The sequence below is a fragment of the Nestor notabilis genome, unplaced genomic scaffold, assembly GCF_000696875.1.
Source record: "Nestor notabilis isolate BGI_N333 unplaced genomic scaffold, ASM69687v1 scaffold12079, whole genome shotgun sequence".
Lineage (NCBI taxonomy): Eukaryota > Metazoa > Chordata > Aves > Psittaciformes > Psittacidae > Nestor > Nestor notabilis.
In genome coordinates this window covers 30979-55537 of record NW_009943308.1, presented here as the reverse complement: position 1 = coordinate 55537, position 24559 = coordinate 30979, and the positions used below count along the sequence as shown (strand labels likewise).

The 24559-nt window shown below is 40.0% G+C and overlaps 1 protein-coding gene across 1 annotated transcript in view; it reads left to right on the top strand.

Annotated features, from left to right (window-relative positions):
* FAM168B (family with sequence similarity 168, member B) overlaps window positions 1-11776 on the top strand; it is a 13646-nt gene extending 1870 nt beyond the window's left edge. The window contains exons 2-6 of the mRNA XM_010021865.1: window positions 2044-2127; window positions 6925-7067; window positions 8173-8350; window positions 9579-9707; window positions 11078-11776. Of these exons, the coding sequence (XP_010020167.1) occupies window positions 2044-2127; window positions 6925-7067; window positions 8173-8350; window positions 9579-9691 (518 nt within the window). The 3' untranslated portion in view covers window positions 9692-9707; window positions 11078-11776. The remainder of the gene's footprint in view (window positions 1-2043; window positions 2128-6924; window positions 7068-8172; window positions 8351-9578; window positions 9708-11077) is intronic.
* The last annotated feature ends 12783 nt before the right edge of the window (window positions 11777-24559 follow it).

Genomic DNA, 24559 nt, shown 5'->3' with positions numbered 1-24559 from the left:
TGTCCAACCTGGCCTTGAACACTGCCAGGGATGGGGCAGCCACAGCTTCTCTGGGCACCCTGTGCCAGCGCCTCAGCACCCTCACAGGGAAGAACTTCTTCCTAATGTCTAATCTAAATCTCCCCTGTGTCAGGTTAAAGTCATTTCCCCCTCGTCCTGTCACTGCAGACCCTTGTCAAAAGTCAGTCTCCAGATTTCTTGTCAGCCCCTTTAGGCACTGGAACTGCTCTAAGGTCTCCCTGGACCTTTTCTTCTTCAGGCTGAACAAACCTAGCTCTCTCAGCCTGTATTCATAGGAGAGGTGCTCCAGGTCTCTGATGACAGATAGTTGGCTGAGCTGCCTGGTTCAGGCTTAAAGGCTGTAGGGTAAGCTTATTCTCTAAAATAAAAAATAGACCTGCATTTTAAGATTTAAAATACCAAAATCAAACAAAACTAAAACAAACCTGTTGCATGACTAAGTCCCCTTTCTTTACCTCTCCCAATTTAAAAGCTATGGATTCTCTATTCAGAATTGCTGAATATACACGGGTTGCGTGGTAATAGAAAGTAATGAACATCACTGGGTGGAATGTATTATTTAAAGGCACTGTGTTTCTAGAGCTGTTGCATATTTAATAGCTGTGTATATTATACTACGCCTATTTGAGGCTTCTGGGTGGGTTTACAGTAGCGAGGAATCAATATCCAAATGTTCATCCGTATGGGTGCAAGTTTTGAGTGGAAGCTAAAGCTGCTGCTTGTCAGTTATTTTTCACAAAGGACTTGTTTCTTCAGCTGATGGAGCTGAACCTGTGAAGAAAGAATAAAGGTCTGAAAATGTATATAATGTTCCAGATGCATAGTCAGTCTTGAGTAAGGTATAAAGCTGTTCACTAGCAGCTTGTGAATTTGAAGACTTAGGAGCTATTTAAACTCTGAAAAGTTATGAATTGGATATGTTATTTTTACCTTTGATTTGGAAGCTTAATGCTTTTCTTAATCTTATCCATGCTGACCACCTAATCACTGTGCCAAGTGTATGTCACTTGATATGTTTAGAGTGCTTTACAAAACTAGGTTAGCATGTATAGTCTTGAGTTGAGGAATTTTTATCATTACAAGTAATTACTGAGGACTCTGGTATTTATAACAAAATAGAAACTCTGCAAATCTGAATAGCAGTTTAAAACTAGCAGCTTTAAGCCTGTCAGTGAATGTCCAAATAGTAATTGTCTTTTATTGGGAGAAGTTGAATTCTTTATATGTTGATAACAAAATGTGGTAGTAACTGTCTTTCTAAATACAGACATTATTTGGTTTTACAGTTTGGAAGAATATAAATAAGTTCCTGGGAAAACTAATAGCTATAATTAATTCAGAAATGTCACTTACTACAATCTGAATAAACTGTGTAATTTCTAAGTAACTGTGGCTTTTGCTAATTCTGGTTTTTTGTCGTATGTTGGAGGCCAGTATATGATGATGTTAGTTCAGCCACAGTTGTCATTGTATTCTGGTGTAGAAGTGTTCACCTGTTGTTTTGCCAATACCTTGTCTGGTATCTGGGTGTAATAACAAATCTATGTCAAATGCAGCAAGCATTTTGGACTACTCGTGGTTGCTTTGTACTCTCTACTTGGGGTATCTCTGATCTAGAGAGTCAGATTCACTCTGGCTTCTGGAATTTTTTTCTGTGGAAAAGTCCTTTTAGATAAATATTTTATGTACATCAGGTGTTAAAACTTGAGGGAAGGACAGTTGCATAGTTACACAAGACTTTGTTGTCCAAGTAACTTACGAGTTACTTGTCTAACTTTGAAATTTATTGAAACAGGGATGTAGGGAGAATGGCCTTTGTGACTCCTTAGCTATTCACTTCATCTGGCATTCGACTTCAGGTGGCTTGGGATGAGCCCAGTGTTTTAACTGAAGAGGTGAGATTGAAAGCCATCTGTCATCTTATCTCAGTTAAAAGGTGTAAAGTAAGAATCTTGGAGAGTAAAGTTTGGTTAGATGGTGCAGTCAGCCTAGAAAATAACTTCAACATGTTCTTTCTTCTAGCTGGCTTCCCCATGGGCTATGCAGCGGCTGCTCCTGCCTATTCCCCTAATATGTATCCTGGAGCAAATCCTACCTTCCAAACAGGTATGTGTAATAGGTATGTTAAAGCGCTAACATGAAGCTTAGAAGTTGTTAGAACTAAGAATGAGGAAGAGCTGTAGGGGCTTACAGTAACACTTATGCTGTGGGATAAGTTTTACATTCCTTTGAATGACTCATAGAGAATCATCTGATAAATGGAGTATAATCTTGTCTTAAATCATACTGCTTTCACCTTTGGAGAAGCAAAAAGCTGAGGTTTTAGCTGTTGTTTTTGTATTTCAGGCTGGCACTTGACAGTTGCGTTTGCCTTCACAGCTTCCTTTGTCGTTCTGCTTGCTTTGTGTCCTACTGGCTGTTTCCAGATCCCTGTTTTTCCTTCTGTGTGTTGTCTTCAAAATTGTTCTGTCATCTTATTTTTAAATCATATCTTTCTAAGTTGAGCCTGCTGCCTTCTTTCTGCCCTTAAAATTGTTGCAAGACAATAAACCAGTCATCTGGAAAGCCTGATTGCTGGTTAAAACAGTTCTGTCCATAGTGGATACTGGGGGAGGATTTAGGGAACTGCACTTGGATGCTTTTCATTTGAGAGAGGCAATGTGATGAGCCTAGGAAAAGAGAGATGGAAAAACAGGCACAAGAGAAACCAAACAATGACAATGGAAGCATCAGAAAGATCATGCAAATTAATTCCTGGCTCCTGGACTGGTGTCAACATCAGAATTTTGAGGTTGTTGGCCATGGGTCAGTTTACGTGGCACCAGGCCTGCTGGCAGCAGATGGGGTATGCCTGTCCCAAAGTAGGAAAAAGGATCCTAGCCCAGGAGCTAGCAGGGCTCAGAGAGAGGTCTTCAAAATAGGTTTGAAGGGGAAGGGAATAATAACACCAGGCTGGCTAGAAATGAGCTGGGTGTAGCATGCCACTGTCTGAGGCCAGATCCAAAGGGCATCTTAAATGCATCAATGCCAACAAACAGGAGGATCTGGAAGCCACTGTGTAGCAGGGGAGTCATGACGTAATTGTCATCACAGAAACATAGTGGGATGATTAGCATGATTGAAATGCTGCAGTGGATGGCTACAGGCTTTTCGGCAGGGACAGGCAGGGAAAGAGTGGGGTTACGTTGTATGTCAGGGAGTGCATTGACTTCCTTGAGCTCAGTGTTGTGAGAGAGAAGGCTGAATGCAGGTGAAGATCAGGCCATCCAAGCAGATATCCTTGTAGGAGTCTGTTCTAGACCACCTAACCAGAATGAAGCTACGGACGAAGTGTTCTTCAACTGGGAGAAGTTTCACAATCGCTTGCCCTTGTTCTCAGGGGGGACTTCAACCTACCAGATGTCTGCTGGAAGAAACAGTCCAGGAGCTTCTTACAGGGTGTGGAAGTTAACTTCCTAACCATGTAGACGAGGCTCATAGTGACGTGGTTTAGTAGTGGACTTGGCAGTCCTGGGGTAGTGGTAGGACTTGATCTTTGAAGGTCTTTTATAACCTGGTTGATTCTGTGATTCTGTGTGAAAGCAGTCACTAAAGTTGTTTTGATTTAGTTCTGCTTTTGCTAATAGAAGATGATTTTGATGTGGTGATGCTTGGAACTAAAGAGAAACTGGCAGTGTTTAATTTCCCCTTAAACCAGGAACATGCATCTGATAGAACCATATTCTCCTTATGGTTATTTTGCATACTGAGGAATTCCTTAACATTGCTTAGTGTAAGTCTTGGACATCTGCAGGAACTCCCTTGGGTGTGTGATGCCAGTTTTTTGGGTTTTTTTGTTGGTGAAGTTTTGTTGTTTTGTTGGGGTTTTTTTGTGGCACATAACCAAATTTGTCCCTGAATGCCCATGTGTAATTTAAGGGATAGGAAAGGATGCTGCTTGAAACTGTGAAGCTTATGTTGTGGATGCCTGCTTGCAGTATTGAAGTTCAGTGTTTGTACCATAGGGCATTTCGTGAACTACCAGGAGTTATGTTAAAGGATGTGGCAGCAAATACTGAGGCAGGACAGTAAGTCACCTAAAATGCTTGCCCACAAGAACCTGTTAGAAGTGCATAGCTGTGTGGCTTTCCTTGGAACTCTGAAGTGTTCTACTTCGTACACCCTGTGTCTCTGTTCAGTTTGCTAATAAGAGGCATAGCAAGTGCAGAACCGATTTTGGGCTTGCCTTTGTTCTTGAATTTAAGGGAGGGAAAAGAATGGATATTTTAAGTTCCAGTAATTAAGTAAATCCTTTGTCTAGGGTACTGCCTCTGTGTAAGTACCGTATCCGGGGGTGTCAGCTTGCATTTGCACTGGGTTGCTTCAGAATTTTCTTGAGAGTGATGCTCAAGGAAGAGCAGTTCCCATCAGGGTGTAACTCTTAGCATGGGAATTGAAACCCTACGTGGGCTTTCATAATCAGCTTGTTTTTATCCAGTTAATTGTGCTTTTCCTCTGTGTCAGTTGCGTTGTAGTAGAAGGTTACAGTTTTTGGGAAAGATTGTTTGCCTTGTTAGACTCAATTCTGTTTTAAGATTGGTTTGCATTGATTAATATTGGAATATATCTCATGCTACAATGCAAGGTAGGAAATTTACGATTGTGTGAAAAAGGAATAAAGGTGTAGAGAAGCCATGTACCATCTTCAAATGTCCTTAATTTTTTTAAAGGTATTACTATTAGAGCCTATTGCTACTGAATAGAAAATAAGCTTTTATTTCACAACTAACAACAGCTTTAATTTTTAGCTACTCTTTAAGCTATGAACTAAAGTTTGAAATGTCCAGATCTTCTAATTCAGGAAGATAACTTCAAGTACTTTGTAAATTCACATCAGGAAGGAGTACTTGAATGTGCTGTGATACTGCTGTTCAGAAAGGGCACCTTTTTACAGGTATCTTTTGTAAAATTTCTGTGGTTTTTGAATAACAATGTGGTTTACTTTTAAGGTCTTTGTTTGTTATAAGGGAGACAAAAGTTAAATGGGAAGGCGGAATAGTTCTTGCACAAATGTGCCACTTCGCAAGAATGAAAATGTAATTGCCTGTGCAGCTGTATCACTTTTAGAATGAGAGGGGGCTAGAATGAGGCCATAGTTGTAGTTCAGTTGTGGTGCTTTGTGTTCAACATTTTGTAGCTGAGTTTTTCAATGCTAACAACACCCCATACTAGAAATAGAAGTAACTTCCTCAGCATGCTCTATTTGTGAAATGCTTAGGATCTCTAAAAGTGAGAGTTCAGAGTAAGTGCTGTGGTAGCTTGCTTTAGTGTCTCTAAAGGTGATAGATACCATTAAAAAAACCCTAAACCCCACAGTAAACTACTTCTTTGTGAATGTAACAATTTTCTGTGTGAAGGGTGGAATGAAATTGGAAGGAATCTCAGACTTCTGCAAAAAGCATGAAGGTCATCTCTCATCAATGCTGTCTGCAGACTGATCTTTCACAACACAAATGCCAGTGTTCTTTCTGCTCTGTGGCTTCAATTCCATTCTCTGTATTGAAGTCGGCACATTCTAGACAGTTTTTGAAGTCAACCTTTTCTCAATTCTGACAGTCTTTTTTTTTTTTTTTTCTTTTTTTTTTTTTTTTCTCCTACAGTTACCAAGTATTTTTAGTTCCTTTTGTTGCCGTAGTACTAGTTTGCATGATTCCAGCTAAATAGAAATCACACCTGTGGATATTGTCTCCTAGAGTGATAAACCTGTGTGAGACCCAAGATCTCTTCAGCATAGCACAGGCTAGGGCCTTGATGCTTTCCCCAGGATAGGTCATCCCTGTTACTAAGTACCCTAAATGTCATTACTGGTGGATGGTGCTGCAAAGGTATTTGTATTGCCACTCTGGCTTTTAAGCCATAGTATAATCTTGGGATTGTAGTGTGCAGCAGCAGTGGTGCTTCTCTTCCATGCCTTATCAAGCTCTTGTTCTGTTATCCTGAGGCTGACTGATGAGGGCTGGAGAAATTATGGAATAATTGTCTTTAGGCACAGTGAACCAACAGTTGCTGTTTATCCTTGTGAAAGTCAGAACAGTTCCCAGCATCTACACAGCAGACTGATTATGGGGCCTTGTAATAGGCAGAATTCTTTCTGGTGGCTCCTGAAGTCTTATTGTAATGTCTAAAATAATTCTTAAGTGATGATTAAGGGGAGTGTGTATGTAAATAATACACAAAAAGAAGATTTAAAGAGAAAGTACCTTCAAAGTCTGATTTTCAGTTGTGATGAACTCTACAGTGCTTGTGTGTTAAAGGTGTGACCTTTCATATTTATTTTAACCAGTTCAGAAGATGCCAGAAAACAAATACGAATAAATAAATGTAAGTTACAGTAGATGCTGTAGTTTGAGTCTCTCTGTTCTTTGGAAATTCATCTTGAGCTCTTTACATGATTCCTGACTTCTGAAATTGCTATTCTGTGCTATATCATCTCCTACAGAAGGAAACTGCAGGTTAGTTAACCATTACTGTGTTTTGCCAGGACATTTTGAGGCGCATTGAGAACTGGGCTCATATGAAGCTATGCCAAATCCTGCTATGTAGGAATGCTGCTTACTATGCCAAATACAAAGATTTAATGATATTGCAACAAAAATCCAAACTGCTTTTTTTTAAATCCCATATCCATAGATTTGAAAAGCAAATTGTGCAAAAATAGAAATAACTGTCAATGCTTAGTTGACACAGTCAAGCATATTACATAAATGATAGAACTCGTGCTTAGATATTGAGACTAGCCTACTGAGTATTCACATGAAGATTGAGGAATTTGGAAATTAAGAAAACTGTTATCCCTGACTTCAGAAAGCAGTGCACTGACACTTATTTTCCATGTATTTTAATGCAGATTTACCTTTGTTTCAGGTTATACACCAGGAACCCCATATAAAGTATCTTGTTCACCCACTAGTGGAGCAGTGCCACCGTATTCATCATCACCGAATCCCTATCAGACTGCTGTGTACCCAGTTCGAAGTGCCTATCCACAGCAGAATCCATATGCACAGGTAAATGGACAAAACCAAAAACCTGTCTTGTCTGGATGGTATTTTGTTTACCTTGTTAATATCTGCTTGAACTCTAAATTTTATATCACATTTATTTCTTCATGGATGGTGAAAACTTTAACTACTTACACCTTGTAAATCACTACTAAGAATTCTTACAGTATGTACTGTTGCACAGTCTTGCATGACAGTTGCTCTACAGTTACTGATCATGTGTTCAGCCTTTGAAATGACACTAGATTCAGTAGCTTTAAAAAAAATGTGTGCTGGATGCTCCAACTACCACATTCTGATTTTGTTTTGTCATAAACTGTCATAAGCTTGCATTGATGTGTTTTTTTAGGAAGCCTCTGTTGTGATTCAGGGAGTTACCAAGTCTCATCCTAGGCAAACTGTTGAAAACTAGTAGGGAAGAATTAAGACACTTCATTGAGCTTGATATTTTGGAAAAGCTGGCCCTCTTTTTGCATGGAGGAAACTTGCCTGGCATGTACACAGTAGCTGAAGGGAATTAATAAGCACATACCAAGTTTTATCCAGTGTGCTTGGATTTGTCAGAAATATTTGTTTCTTTAACTAAAAGCAGCTGAATAAAAAGTTGTGAAAGAGTGAGAGAAGTTTGGTCATGGATTAATACATGAAAGGTAGGAAACAGAATGAATGACAAATGAGTCCATGTTGTAGATGGTACAGTCAGCATTGGAGTTTTATGAAGGAAGGTCCCTGCTTTGAATGTTATCCTAAATGCCTTAAAAAGGGGCTAAATGTTTAGAAAGTTTGCCAGTGAAACACAATAGTTTAAATGAATGTTTTGGTTTCTGCTCTGTAAATACATTGCATCTTTAGAATAATGCTTTTATGACACAATCATAGAATCAACAAGGTTGGAAAAGACCTTCAAGTCCAACTGTTCCTTCAGCAATGCCAAGTGCATTAAACCATGTCACTAAGGGCCTCATCTTTGTGGGTTTTGAACACTTCCAGGGACAGTGATTCCATCCCTTCCCTGGGCAGCCTGTTCCAATGCCTCCTTATGAAACAAAACACCATTTATCTTCCCCACTGTAATTACTTAACTTGCTTTTTTTTTTTTTCTTTCCATCAGCAAGGCACTTACTACACACAGCCTTTATATGCAGCACCACCCCACGTAATCCACCACACCACAGTTGTGCAGCCTAATGGCATGCCAGCAACTATGTATCCTGCTCCAATTCCACCACCAAGAGGAAACGGTGTGACTATGGGGATGGTGGCTGGGACTACTATGGCAATGTCAGCAGGTATGTGAATTTACAACCCTTATGTTTCCTTGATTCAGACTGTCCTTTCAGTTCAAGACAGAACACAGCTGCATTACCGAAGTGTGATGCCAGAGGTGTACTTGGCAGAATCATAAAATCATATAGATTAGAAGGGACTTCTGGAGGTCATCTAGTCCTGGGTCTTCAAATTTGATCCAACTAGATCAGGTTGTTACTTGTTCAGTGGTATTTGTATCATCTCTAAGGATGGAAATGCCATATCTTCTGGCAGGTATTAGTATTACGATAAAATAATTTTATTTATATCTGTATGGAATTTCACTTCTTGCATCCTTCTCATCTTACCAGTGTCAAGAGTCTGACTTCTTCTCAATGTATTTCTCTATGCCTAAATGAAAACAGCAACCTCTTAAGACTGAGAAGAATGCAGTGTTTTCAGTCCACCCCTTGAACCACTGACACTCTTCGTGTGTTGAGATACAAAATTTTATGTGCTTGCACTCCCTGCAGGTCTTCTGTGTCATTTGCAATGGTTAGGGATGCCTACTTCCTAATGCCACGCTCCTACCTTTTTTGAGTAAATGATGTTTAACCAATAACCTAGGCTCATCTATGAGTGTTTACTGAGGGGGTGTCATGCTATATTACTCAGTGGGTGTTAACTCACGAGCAAATGTTCATAGTCTTTAATTTGAGGAATGTCAAAACCAGAGAACCTGTGTGTCACAAACTGTGAGCTAACGTTGGAGTTTTGTATGCTGGCAAGCTTATCCCAGGTGTTAGTTACTGTTTCTGCAAAGTTCTATGGAATAAGGCTGTTTTAAGATCCTGCTCTCTCAGCCTGTTTGTTTCTGAAGCCCCTTAGTCTGTAAAAAACTATCTGTAATAACACAAACAAGAACAAATTTATTCTGATTTATCAATCAAGTTACTTCTACCATCAGATATTTTTATGGCACGTAAAGCCTGCTGTGGGGAAAAGTTTTGCAGTGAATAATGCTTATGTTGCAGGGTTTCTGTTAGACTATTTTTGAGTAATGAGTATCTTTGTGTGCATTGGACTAAACACCCGAATGATCCACTTGCATAAATGTTTGAAGGAGGATTGGGGCTGGAGGGCAAAAAATACTGGTAATTTTGAATTGAAGATGAGCAAGTTCTAATTGTTTTTATAACTCTTCTTCCCCATTTATTTGCTCTTTGTATTAGAGTTTGTGCTTACTGAAAAATACTCTCTTCATCCTAGGTACTTTGTTGACAACTCATTCCCCAACTCCAGTAGCCCCTCATCCAGTTACTATGCCCACGTACCGGGCTCCGGGAACACCAACCTATAGTTATGTGCCCCCACAGTGGTGATCATCTGGCAGTCAGTGTAAGTTACTGATTTAGATTGAAAGCAGTTAATCTTTGCTATAAATGCCAGCACTGCAGGTTCTTTCAGGGAGATATTTTCAGAAGGTAAGCAGTCTGGGGTACTTCTGCACTATTCTAATTGAGTAAGAACCACAGAAATTACTGCTTATATAACAGCTGTTGTCTGCAAGGGAGAGAAGCCTACTGGGACTTCAGTGGTCTGTATCTTTGGAAGTCAGTCATTTTCATGGTTAACTGTTGAATGTGAAAGAATGAACCTCAAGTTTTCCTTATTAAAATATATCTGGGACTAAATGTATTCAGTATTCTGGATTCATTGGTAATTGTTGAATTCAGAAGTACTGTGATTCCTGGATGAAGCAGTGCATGTAGATTTGGAGTCTTATTTTTGATGGGCTAAATATTTAGGCAAGGTAAGTGTTTTGCCTTGCCCTGAGGCTGAATCTCTCACAAACTGCTAAAACAAATACACAATCTTGAGTTAATTTTATATCTTCATTTTGTTTCAGGTAAGTATCAGTTCACACTTCTTGCAGTCATGGAAAAGAATGTTCTAGTGTAGATTAACACTAGGAGTTTCATGAAAAGGAGTTCATTTTGAAATCTCCTGTAACATGGGATAGATTTTTGGGGGTGTAATGTGTCAAACTGACAAAGTCTAATATTTTGGGGATCCTCACTTCTGTTTCTGGTTTTGTTTTGGGGTTTTTTGTTGTGGGGGTGGTTGTTGTTGGGTTTTGTGTTGGTGATTTTTAGCATAAATTGAAAATGGCTTCCTTTAAATAGGGGCTTGTCAGACCAAATGAACTTGAAATCTTCACTGTGAGTCCATTTAGCTTATGATAAAATTAACTCTGATTTTATGTTTCAATAGTTAAGAGTCCAGAGTTCTGGACTGGAGGAGATTGTATTCCCTTTGAGTTAGTAATGCGACAGCCATTTCTTATTTTGCTGTGATATTACTTATGAATTGCAAACCTGAAATGTTTCACTTGCATAATGCGACACTCTTGGATGAAATAATGTGAGTATAAGAAGTGAGAGTTTTGCTGTGACTAAACTTAAGACTGCTGATAATTAAACTTAGTATAAAATACATTTTTAATATTGCACCATCAACTTAAGACTGCAATGATGACAGCTGAAATAGAGATGATGGGAGAAAATCAGTGTAGTGAAATCTTAAACTAGGAGCTTATAGATTTCAGTTGACTGGATAAGTGCTAGGGTAGCATTATTAACATCTGTTGTATGTGCATTATCAATACAGTGCATGCAATGTTAGAATGTTGTTCCACCCTGAAATTAGTATTTCACATAATTGAGAATGTTTCCTACTTTCCCCCTTCCTCCCCCCTCTTAACGTAGGTTTGAAGATGGGAGATATGCAATCAAGAAATTGAGGTTTAAAAGTTGGTGCTGAAGCCCTCATGCCTCCAACCAGGACTTTCCTTCTGAATGCTTTCAACACTTGGCTAAACACTACTAATTCCTGATCACTGAAGATTTTCCAGTGCTGCATATCTTACATCTTGGAACTCCAGCAGTTAGTCTTAAAGCAAATCCTGTTTTGTGGACTGTCTTGCAATTTTCTAGCTAATTATAAAGATAAAAAGGGAGTATAAATTTATTCTGATCCATATCTAGTTGAATGCATGTTAAAACACAAAAACAAAGCTTGCTCAATCTACCTGCAGTGACTGATGCAAAAACCATCATATGCAAATCCAAAGGAACCGAAAAGTATTTTACAACTTGTATCACTAATGCACTGTTGTAATATATGCAGGGTCTTAAGAGGTAGAATCATGAGTTTCTTTATAGAATACCATAATATACATTAGGTAAGTGCATCAGCCTTTTTCAGGTTGATGGAGTTGCCAGTTTAAAAGGGGCATATTTTTATTTAAGTGATGTATTCTTTTCAAATTCAACTACTAAATTGGAGTGACTGGAAAATGAGTCAGACAAGCTGTAGAAATCCCGCACACAGTTAGTTTACTTCATACCTTTTCATTTTCATTGTATGGGTTCAGTGTTATACAGATGTTCTTAAGGATCAGAATGAAATGACAAAGGTAATGCTGTGTGTGCCAGTAAATAAAGCAAACTTCCTTGAGGCAAAACTGGTTCTTAGGAATAGTAGGGAGGTGATGTCACCTGCATAATGAATTGCATGTCCTGGGGAGATACATATCCAGTACTATCTTTCATATGATGCGAGATGTGTCAAAGTGAGACTGCCACACAGACGGATAGAAAAACACTTTCTTTTAGTTCTCAGTTCAGGAAATCCATGCTGTTTTTCCTAAAGAATGTTGTAGTCAGTTGAAAATGTATGTGCAGTTGATCCAGCTTGCTTTCCTGAAACTTCAGTAATGTTAGGGCTTTCTACAACAAACAGGAGTTCAGCTGCATGTTATTCTGAGGAAAGCTTGTGTGCCTGATGAGTATGTTAAAGGGGAACAAATCATTTTAACACAATTTCCTTATTAGCTACTTGCAGTAAGGACTATGGCTATGCTGTAGCAGGGCTGCCAGAATATAGAAGTTTTGAATAGTTGTTCTCTTTTTTTTTCTTTTTTTTTTTTTTAATTTTATTTTTAATTTTTCCTGAAAATATTTGTAATTAAAGTAGGAGTCACTTGTTGGTTACAGCATTTTGATGTGTTTTCTTAGTATTTTCTTTTTTTACTTCCTAAATTGCACTTGGAAGCACATGAAATTAGACTTGACTGCAGATTAGCATTTCATTGCAATGAGTCATTTGTGATATTCGTTCTTGCAACTTCGATTTTTAAAAGTACCTCAAAGCAAATGCTGTGGGATAAAGGGCTAGCCTTAGAATCCATTTGTATACCAAAATTGCTACGGGGGAGATTTTAAATTTTTAAATTTGAATATTGCACATTTAAAATCAAGGGTTTTCTTAAACCTGCTTGACTTTACAATTCCATAAAGATGCGATTTTTCTTTTTTTGGATACATTCTGCCTGCAATAACTAACGCAGTAAATGGTTATAAAATGTTGTTCCCTTTTAATCGTTTACACAGAGGTGTGTCAGGCTGTGTTGTTCTTGTAGGTTAACTTCCATTCAGAAGTCAATTTTTTTTAAACTTGTATGTCTAGTTATGCTTTGTTTTGGGGTGTTCTGCTCCTGTACAGATTTGGCAGCTACTTCAGGGTAGCATCAGTGCTGACTTAATGCTGCCGTTCCAGTACTTTGCCCTGGTGGGAGGCTTACGAACCTTCATGACCTGTTGGTAGTTAAAGCCTTCAGTAATTTTATTTTATAGTAAGCACTCTCCATATTTTGTACTGCCCTCTTTTTTTTTTTTTTTTTTTTTTTTTTTTTTTTTGTTGTTGTTGTTTAATAAAGTTTAGGTTTATTTTGCATGAATCACTGTCAGTGGACCGCCCCCTTATTTCAAATGCCTTGAACATAACTATGTTGTTGGAATAAGAACTTTAAACCTTGCTCATGAGCACTTACTGCAGCTTAGGGATTTCTGTATGTTTTTATATGGAGCAGAAAATTACCCCAGACAAACTTAATTGAATCTGTAGTGCTTCATTCAAGTCTGTTTAACGATTCCATTTGTGAAGTAGATTTGCAGCTCTGATTAGTCAGGTGTGCCAGAGAGTACAGTGAACATTAATACAGGCCATTTGTCCATTTTAGCTAGTAGAGAGTGACATTTTGTTGTTTAGCATGACTTGTAAAAAGAGCTGAGGTATGAAACCGTGCTATATTGGGGAGAAGCTATAAAGAACAAGCTCTAAGCTTTGCTGTCTCCTGTCTCATCACCCATTAAACTAAAGCTTTGAAAATAGGAGAGAACTTTCATGAATGCTGCAATAGATAAATAGTTAAGGAATGAATATAGCTTCCTATGTATTCGCTCTAACTTCAGATTCCTAAATGTCATCTTGGAAATGGTCTCTGTGTAATATTCCATAACATTTAGGCAGTCTCACTTACTTGAGCACTTTTATTTCTAAGTTGCATTATGGGATTCATCCACGAGGGGGAAACTGTACCTTTTTTAAAAGGTATCACACCTCCTAGGTTTGATTATAATCTGCTGGGAGGGTTGATACGGAAAGTAACCAAAAGCACAGTGCAGGGGGACGGGGGGAATACGTGTATATATAACTATCTTAATGGTATTTTGTTGCAAATAGTAGAAAGCATGGATATAAAACTGCAGCGGGGGAAACTGTACATCATTAAATAGGCGTTTACACAGCGAGGGTCTTATGAAACATTCTCTCCTGCTTTTTATATAACATTCCCTGTTTAGAATTCCTTTATAAATAAATACGCAGTATGTGTTTGCACTAGAGCTCCTCAGCAAAAGAGCTAGTGCAGTAGAGACATTTCAGATCAAGCTTCTCTTTAAAAAAAAAAAACAAAAAAAAAAACAAAAAAACACAAAAAAACCTTTTATGGCAGCTTTATATGATTAAACAAATAAAAGTACTACTTCAGACCTGGAACTGAAAATAACTGTTGCAGCAATAACAAAGAGAAGTCTGAGAAAGTTTTGGGTTGGTTGGTTTTGGTTTTTTTTTTTTTTTAATTCCAATTTTAGGTGTTGAATTTAGGTAAAGTATTTTTTAAAAACTGAGGTATTCCCTATGTCAGTAAGAACTGATTAAAATGTCTTTTACATGTAGCAGCAGCAAAAAATGGCTCATATTTGGCACCAAAACCATGTAGCCCTAGTCAGTGGTGTGGTGGTTATTAATGAAACACAAGGAAGGAGAACAGAACCTACTACTAGACCTTGTTTATGCTTGTTGTAACCATCTCCTGTTTGAAGTTTTTAGGAGACATACAAGGAATGCTGTTCAAGAAAGCTTCGTTTTGAGTGTACTATGCAAGTTAAATGCTTAGATGCAGTGGTAGATGAAGAAAATCCTTTCTTTTAGCTGAAGTCCTTCCTTGTATTGCTTCATCCACTGAAAAACAAAAAAATCCCAAACCGCCACCCGTAAGTACCACCATGTCTTAGTGTTGTTTGAGAATAGTTCATGGTACAGTTGTATACCAGGGTACTCAACATTGACTACTCTTTACAGAGCATTCTGGCTTCACTGCTACTTGGGTAGTGAGGCCACTTAAGATATCTGAGCAAGAGATGGTCAGAATTGACTTGGAATCATCCCCCAGTGCTTAAGCACAGTATTATACACCATTCACCTGGGTTTAGAATGTAATTTTGATTGAACAGGTAAGCACAGCAATCTGATACCACCACTCAACTCTAGGCTTAAACTCCTACTGGAGTGTAGTAAATGTCATGTATGTGAAATCTCTCATCTTAGGAGCATGAACAATAGTGATGCTTCAGCTGGAACTTGTGGGGAAGAGGACAGATGCTGTGATTGTTGAGTGGTCGTTTGCAGTTGCCTGGGATGTGGTTTGTGCAGTAGTTGGTAGGAAATAGGCGTGATCCATATCCCGCCTTCTCCAGCAGGTGTCACTGGCCGACCTTAGCATGTGCAGAGGGTCACATGCAATCCATTAATCCTGTCCAAGTGTTTGTGAATACCTCTCATTATAAGTGTCAGCTTTCTAATCTGTATTTTACCTACTCTAAGCTTCCTGCAGAGACCCTCAGATTTGAGGGGGTAGAATGCCAGTTAACAGGAACAACTGCAGCAAAGCTATGATAGTTTTGTGGATCAAGCTTTGCCAAGAATCCAGTTCATTCTGAGATCTCTGAAGTAGTGATGACTCTTTCAGCGGGCTGTGTACACCTCTCTTGGGGTGTTGTAGACAGAAGAGAGGAATGAAGGAACAGCGCTTATCTGGGGACAAGGAAACCTTTTCTTGTGTGTGTTGAACAATAACACTGAAACACCTGATTTCCACAGGTAGTAAGGGTCCATTCCTGATTTAAAAAAATACTCAGTGATTTATGGGCTCTGAAGATTCAACATCCAGAAAGTGAATGTGACTTTTCTAAACTGTTGTGACTTTTGGGCACTTAGCAGGCAAACTGGGAAAGCTTTTTTTTAGCTGGCTGCTGTACAGACTTGTTTTAAGTAGAATGGATTTGTTAGTGGTGTTTTTTTTTTTTTTTTTTAATTGTAATGCTATTATTGGCTGCCCTCCTATATAAGATTTGAAAAAGTGAGTGCATGCAACGGAAGTACAAGAGGCCCCAGTAATAGTTCTCCATGTTTGTTATGAAATAGACACAGGTTTCCTTTTTATGACTTTTTTTAAAACTGTCTTAGGAACAGTTGTATTGGTACTTTTTTAAGTTTAGGTCAATGTTGTCTTCCAGAATAAGTTTTAAGGCATCACTCACTCCTGCATTGAACTATTGCATCAACACAAAGAGTGGAGATTCCATTCTGAGCCAGTTCAATTGTGAAAATTCATACTTTTTTATTTTTTATGCAATTCAATGAGTAGATGAGCTCAGATTAAAATTCTTAAAAGCACGTTTATTGTAACAAGAATTGTTATGTATTAATACTTCAGTTTTCAATAAAGATTGACTTGTGTTGCTTATTGTGGTTTTTTTCCTACTGTCTTTGGTGACATCCTTTTAGAAGAGATTCTGTTGTTGGATAGCAGTCTGGTATGTTTAAACTCCTTAAGCTAATGAAGTCTGGTGACTGATTGAAGCAAAACAAAACATCTAAATTGCTTAAGTGACTTTTCTCAGTAACATTTCTTAATGGCTAACAAAACAAAGGAATAAAAGGCTTCCCAATGAGGGATAAGCTGCCCTGCCTGAGAGTATGGTAAAGATAGTGCAAGCCTGCCTCATTCCCTTTTGAGGTATTTCATAGGGTTTGAGGGTTTTATTACTTTATAGCTTAAAACAAAGACAATGTAACATGTAAAATTTCACAGTGTTTTAGCATTTACTTAATACCAAATCAGTGCTGTTTCAGAGGTGACAGTCCTTGAGCAGAAAGCTGTTGTAGATCAGTGTCTTGAGTGTTCTCCAGAAGGAAAATAATCGAGTAGGTGTGAACTGTATGAAATCATCCTATTTCTTTAGAGTGTGGGTGGCTGTAAGTGACACTAATGTTAAAATGGAAGTAGGTATATTTGAGGGGGATGGGGCTATACTGCTTGAACTAACCGGCTATTTCATCTATTGTAGGTCTCCAAAAATAACAGTAACTTACCTGGTAACATGCCTGTGAAAAGCAACACATGTGGAAGAGGAAGGTACAACATCAGTAACTGCATGGATCTGCAGAAAGTGTTTTGGTTTTGAGTTTATTGCTACAGGTCTTTTTTATTGTTCAGTCAAGTAATTGAGCTTTTAAAACAGCCCAGCACTAGAAATTCCCTGGACAGATTTTGTTTTACTGTGTTTTACTTCGGGTGCATCACTGGTCAGTTATTGAGGGTTCACTTTTATTTTACAGGGAGGTAGGTTTGTGTTCTGGTTTTGTTTGGTTGGGTTTTTGTGTTGATTGATTGGTTGGGCTTTTTTTTTGCAGATCACGGGAGCTGAAGGAAATTCAGAATCCCAAAACAGTGGGTTGCTGGAAGCTGGGAGGACACAAAGGAGAAGTACTGTTCTCATCATTCCTGGTTTAGGGGGATTCTGGTGCAGCTGTTCTTGTGGTTGTCTATTGTGAAGAATTACTTTGCACTGTATCTGACAGCCATAAGAACATGGTACTGAACAACCTTTTAGGTTCTGTATTTGAGGTTTCTTTCTAGTTTGTTTTAAATGTATCCATGGTACTATCAAAATGGTAGGTCATTTATGGTTTGATTCCTGCCCCCCCCCCTTCATTCTGCAATGACATTGTGATGCATATTGCTCTCCCACTTCCTTGCTCATGAGTGGGAGGTGCTGTGAAGGTTGTGCAGATAAGAATTCCCCTCATTTTAGAGGCAGCTTTGAACAGTTGATAACAGCCAGAGCCCCTTCCTGAAACGTAACCATTCAGTTGGCTGTTGTCAGAAGTAAGGCAAGAAATTTGAGTCTTGAGTTTTCCTGTAATTAATTATGGACAAAAAGAAAGTTTGCTTTTCCTAATGTCTTGCTTTAAGTTCTAAACTCCATGGCTCACTGTAGATAAAGTCACATAACAGAAATAGTTTTGTTGGTGAGCTCCCCAGGATTTGGGAGCAGTGTACTGATTGTTATTTAGCTGGGAATTTTCCTTTGCAGGAAATGTCAGTCATCGTGCTGGGGTAGAAGGTGGTGCTGCACTGCATGAATAAAATGTCTGACTTGTGTGTAGGAGGCTCAGTGCTCTCCTGGATTTAATTTCAAACTCCATCAGGCTATTAACTATCCAGAATAGAATGGACTACTTTAAAAGATACAAGTTAAAACCCATTGTAGAGTGGTAAGAGCACTTCGGTAGCTATGGGAAGTTGTATTGTCTGTGTTGCAGAGAATGGCAAACCTACAGGAAAGGCTGTTGAGCCTCATGGGTACAATTAAGTCAAAGCTAGAGACTTTGGAGCTGGAGGCGGTTTTTCTTTATGATGGTGTGATTTAGATAGCAAGTGTATTATTTCAGGTTGCTGCTGGAGGTTAAGGAAAAATCAATTACCAAGCCTAGGTAAGATGTACAGGCAGGCTGCTACATCTGTGAAAAGGGAGAAGAGCAGGTATGGAAAGATAGAAAGCTCTCTTAAGCAGAGTGCTGTTACATAGCTCCAGCTGATTATAGCAAACATAAAGGCTTATTTTGTATACTCAGTAGTTAATGTTTTATGAGAGGATTACAGAATTAGACAAGAGTAAAGTTGATAGCTTGTTTATTTCCTATGTCACAAATGTCTATGTAAACAGTCACACGCAAAGGTACACAAGTCTGGGTTAAGTACAGCACAGGCTGTAAATCAGGGAGCTGCTTTGGTAGCGAAGTTGTGCAAAAGAAAAGCTCATTGCATGCAGAGAAGAGTGGCATAGTTGCAGGGGGGAAAATGACAGGAGTGTTATGCAAAAAGAACAAAGCAGCCTGTATTTTTCCTAAAACCACCAGCTCTGCCAAAGCTGTGGGATTTTAGTAACGGAGCTTGTTGTTAAGGAAACATTTGTGTGACATGGTGAGAAATGAAGTGTGGTGTGAGGTGTTAATCCCAAGGCAGTGCAAGCTGTGATTGCTGTGGGGCTGGGCAAGTGACCTTGGCCTCTCATGAGCCTGAAGCTGTGCGGCTCCAAACATAAAGGCAGATGAAGTCCAGGTTGCGAGCATGCATTAGGCTGTCCTCCCATACCCACTCTGATCTGTGTAGCACTCAGCAGAAAAATGCAGGGCTGCATTCTGGCTTCCTTACCTTCGCTGGGTTAAAATCATCTGAACACACTTCATTTTATTTCAGTTAAGTTCTGTCCATTGCCAGAGCTCTTACTCTTTAATCCATTACTTACCAAAAGACCTGATCCTACAGCTTTGCTTAGGCTGGGAGCTCTGGGGACTGGGACGTTCTACTGGTGGGCTGGTACAGGATACTGTAGACCTTATGATTGTACCAATGTGGTACTGCTGCTTGTTGGTAGCAGTGTCAAGTCCTGCTAACTTGGGTAGAAAACTTGAGTGGCAGCAGGTACAGTAGCAGATGAATGAAGTGTGAACAGCTCCATTCTTAAAGCTTTAGAAATCACTGTGCTACCATATGCATTGTTCAAACAGGTAATGCAGTGCCATAACCACATTAGACGATACACAGCAAAACTTGAGAATTGGAAACAGTTGAAGTAATAACAGTAAAATAAGAAATTAGCACTTGCTGGAAGCAGTACCACCTCAGAGATGCAGACAAAGTTCTTAAGCAGTCTGTGTAGCAAGTGGTACAATGCTTCTTCAAAAGATGGGTATTGAAAAATCAGTGGCAAGATTGATACATTTCATTCTGCTGTAATGCAGATATCCTTGCAGTACAGGGAATCTGGAGGAGCACAGCTGAAATTTTGATCTATATTGCAATCAATGAAAGGCCTTTTTGTTAAGAAAAGTTAGTTACTGTCATTCTGGTATCCCAAGAAATGTTGCATTTTCAGTCTGAAGCTGAGATTAGTTTCTCTTGGAACATCTGTTACTTGTAGATGCCTCAGTTCTCAGTTGTCCTGAGGGATGGCAGGGGGCCTGGCTTTCTCCTGTTTGCAGGAAGCTGTTTGAACACTTGGGTGCAGGTGGGCTGTGCATCATGGGCCTCTGGAGGGCAGATGGATGTGCTGGAGCAGTCCTGAACAGCTGGAATTGCCTGCAGCGTACAGCAAGGCGGTGGATGGTGCCAGACACAACCAGGGCTCCTCCCCACCCTGCAGCCTTCAGTTCAGGTAATAGACGGAAGAGATCCTAAAGGCCGCTTTGTGGGAACTTTTAGATCCATGTGAACAGATTTCTTATTGTGATTCAGTACAAAGACAGTTTGTAGTGCTTTGATGTTACAGAACTCAAAGCACGGGGCATTTTTCTAGTGTATACACCCACCTTTTCTGACTCAGTTATTCCCAACTTGTAGTTTGAAATAAAGATATTTCTTCTTGTCAGAGCAGAAACTAGATTACTCAGCAGCCACTGGTTCTCTTCTTTCTACTGGCATCTTCAGCAAATCATTTTGCTTGGTTCACATGCTTTATGTAAGTCTGTCTTATTTGCCCAAGTGAAATCTAGGCAGATTTTACTTACGGCTGTTTTTCACAAGAAGCTTCTTAAATGGAGAGCTAAAAAAGGAGGGGAACAGAGAGAACCAAACCACCTAATAAAAAAAAAACACCAAACCACCCCTGGATCAAGTGTTCTTGTCCTCTTTTATAACTCGGTACAGAAGTGTTTTTCTGATTAGGTAGGTAGGGTTTAGCCTGAAATCCAGAATGATTAGTGCAGTTCAGACTCGTGTCGAGATTTGCAGTTTGTTTTGCATTAAAATCTGTGTTTCTGGCCATGTAGAAGGTTAATCTCCAGTGGAGTGCGTAGCAATGTCTCACATCTCCATTTATTCGTGTTTGAAATGGACTCTTGGGGAGCTGGTAAGACTGTGTTCCAGTTAAGCTCAGAAAACTTGACAGCAGCTGTACTTGACCTGTTGTTTGTATGCCACAACCCCCTTTATTCCGAGTTTAGCTCATGACTTTGGGAATCTACACAATGTGTACATGGATGCTTTCTTCCTTACATCCAGGTTCTCCCTGATACTTCTAATTGACAGTACAGTGTGAATAACTCCATTCAAAATCCAAATGCCAGGGTGAAGGAAGTTCAGTGTTGGTTTGTCTGTTACCATTGTCTAACACAAGTACATTTTACCATTTAATCAGTAATATAGGACATGACTAATCATTTAAAACCAATGGAGATTACATATGATCTGATACACAGTTTCTTCAGGAAATCAGAGGTTCTGTGGTTGGTGAATCGGGAAATAGTGCTGGGTAGAAAATAAGGGATGAAGCCTTCTTCAGCTTTACAAAGTAGTCTGTTGACATGTCAGTGCATGGTAGGTATGTTGAGTGAGCAAAGTGAGTTTGATCCTTACCTGTTTCATCAGTGTCACTGCTGTCACTCCACCTGCTATGTTTGTTACATGCTTTCTGACTCTTTCAGTGTGATCAGCTTTTATACCTGATTTCAGTCTTGCATAGGGCATCAGATTCTAGCTCCAACTGTTTCTTGCGAGACTAGGATCTCGACTGAAGACACTTACTTATTAGGAAGAGTACTGATGGTCAAGTAGATAATATATTTCTCTCTACCAGAAATAACTTTGCAGGAACTGGTGTAGTGTTTGGCCAGAAAAGTCTGGTTTATCACTTACTTACTTAGATTTTTGTAATAAGCTTCTCTCTAAATCATTTGTATGTGCTGGTCAGATATGAAGTAATTTCTGGAAGAGGTGGTAAGTGATCTGATAACCTAAACAATGTGATGGATGTGTATTTTACTGTTCAGCATATTGATACACAGATAACTGATAATAGCCAGTTTTTGTGGCACGGGCAGGGGCATTTTTTTTGTGGCACTTCAACGGTGCTGCACTACAGGAAATAGTACCACTGTCACCCCACCTCATAGACTAGGTGAGGATTTGTATGGGAGTGACTCAACGTACATGTATATAAAGCAGCATACAAATGAAAAACAGAAAGGTGCACCCCATAGGAAGCTAAGTAGATGTAGTCTTTTTTTCCACAATGTGAGCAGTGAGGTATTGAACAGGAACACAAAGAGGTTTTGGGAGACTCTCCAGCCTTGAGCATGTGCTGATAGCAGCTAGACAAGACTCTGAGAAAGCTGGTGCCACTTTATAAATTGGTTTTGCTCTGAGGGTGTGTGCATGTGTTGTGAGGGACATTGTCCCCAGGTCCCTTCCATCCAGGGGTCACTGGTCCAATCCAGCATTTCCCCTCCCTGCCTCCCAACTGACTACAAGGGTGATAAGCCCAGAAAATGGATCACCTCTGTGCCAACAGATTTTCTTCCTGGCCAATCAAAACAAACATGCCAAAGGTAAGGAGAGGAGGGTGCAGACACTTACTGGGGTAAACACAACAGTGACCATTGCCTGGTGGCACTGAGGGTGCAGCAAAGGGAGTTCAGCCCTGTGGATGCTGTGCTGTCCCCTTGGAGTGTTCCTCTGTTTGGGGAGGAGTAACCACATAATGCTCATGGCATGCAGAGCACTCCTAGCACGGGGCTGGGAGGTCACCGTCAATTCTGGTACTTGGCAAGAGGTAATTAGTAGAGCCTGATTTCAGTAGCTTCTTTTAAAGTCTGACTTATTTAGTGTATGTCCCATTTCCCCCAGCCCTCCCCTGTATTGCCACACTGTCAAGCATGGAGCAATGTTCTGCTGGAGAGTTTGGTAAGCCCCATTTTCCTGTGTTACTTGGAGTGACGGGCAGGGGGATGGGGTGGGGAGTAGAAAGAGGAAGGAAATAATAAACCTTTTGTGGGCAGACATCTCTTGTGCTTCCTAGCAAGAGGGAAGTTTTGAGGATTTAGGTTGGAGTTTGGTCACCATTCTCTATAGGACCATACTGAATGGTGATGTCACATCTGGTTCTGCCTAGGAGCAGAGTTGTGTGTTTTCCCAGGGAGAAGGCTGAGGAGGGAGAGGTTCCAAGTAAATATCTCAGTTATGGCTGCTTGCTATTCCTCTTTAATTCCATATTGCTCAAAGTGGGCTTGAGCATCCTCTGCAGCTTTTCTGATGTTTCCTAGACATGATTCATGATTTTCGTTTAAAGAAAGAGCAGGAATTTTGGGAGCCGGTAATTACAGTTACTAACCTTTGTCAGTTGGTCTGGCTTCTGCTTCCCCAGCCTTCCATCCAAAGGATGGCTGTTTTGAGGGTAACCTTCTAGCATGGCTCCTACTGAGCAGCGGTCACATTTTAAGCTGCAAGAACAGAAGCTCTGCAGTGACTTTAAAGAGAAACAAGTTCACACAGATAGACAGGATGGACACAAACACAGGCTGAGAGTCACTTTTACAAGTTTCTTTATGAAATTAAATGTTGCCCCTGGTCTGGGGCGGGGAGAGATAGTGCAAGAATGACTTTGTACATGCTACTGAATTCAGGTATCCCTGGATGACCAGACTTTGGTCAGCTACAGCATCAACAAACACTGGATTTCTGAGCTCTGCAGACAGTTAGTGCTCACTCACACTAGCTTCGTGTTGGAAAGAAGACACTGCTAGTTCCAGTGTCACAGGCTGTCTCTAAAGCTAGGGAATTCAGTCAGTATGGCTTCTAACTCACACTATGGTAAGGCAAATCTTTCCTTTTACTAACCAAGGTTTAAATTAATTCATTTTGGCCAGTTTGGGTTCTTAGAGGCATTTAATACCGAATGTAGGCCTGGCCTTTTTAAAGTGGCTTTTCATTGTTTAAAGGTGTCAAAAACCTGTAGTAATACCCCTTGAAGTGAGGGTCTGTGGGAGTTTGCATACCAGTCAGCTTTCAGAGTTGCACTGTAGACTCTGACTTCAGGGAGCTGGGTTTGCAAATATTGACCTTTCTTTAAAAAAATAGAACAGACAAAACAGGCATCAAGTTAACAACATGTGACAAGAACAATTACAGACTTACAAAATACACAGTTCTGATTTTTTACCATAAATAAAGACATTACAAACAATGAGCATTTTCATTGGCCAGGAAATATGGCAGAACAATGGAGACAAGAATCTAAGGAATTGAGTAGGGTATTAATTAGGCACATTTTTCTCTAACTTACGGAATTCAAACCCACTAAAGAGAGTGTTGGACTTTACTCATGCTGCAGGTTGATTGGCACAGTTTAACGTAGGATAAAGTTCATCAGTGGTGAACTAAAGGAAAGGAAAAGGTCACAGTGCAATACTCACTGTTGTCTGAGTGCCCCAAAGGCTAACTGAATTAGTTAGACGTGTGGAGGAGGAGGATCATGTCTCTGAGAAACATCAGGAGTGGGGTGGGCAGAGAGAAGGGTTTATCCCTCCATGGAAAATTTATCATGTCAGTGACTGAGCGTGTCAGCAGACGCGGAGCCAGCCGGTGTATGGGCAGCTGTCCCCTCTGATAGCTGCCAGGCAGCAGCAGTGTTCACAGCAGGAGGGAGTGACTCCAGATACAGCTGACAAGCAGATGTGAGCTCTTCCTGGAAGTTTGCCCCGTGGGTGCTGTGCCGGGCAGGCTCAATGGGACTGGCCCAGCTGCACACGTGTGTGCAAGCACACACACAGTGTCTCACCTCAGAGCCAGCGCAGCAGTCGGTCTGCGGTATAAATAGGGAGAGCAGGAGCACGTGTGCCATCCTCTGCAAACAGAGGATTGAAAGAAGGTGGGCTCCACCTCCCAGGACTGATGGATAAAGTGCTTTCTCATGAAGGGGTTCAGGCACAAACATGGGCTGCCC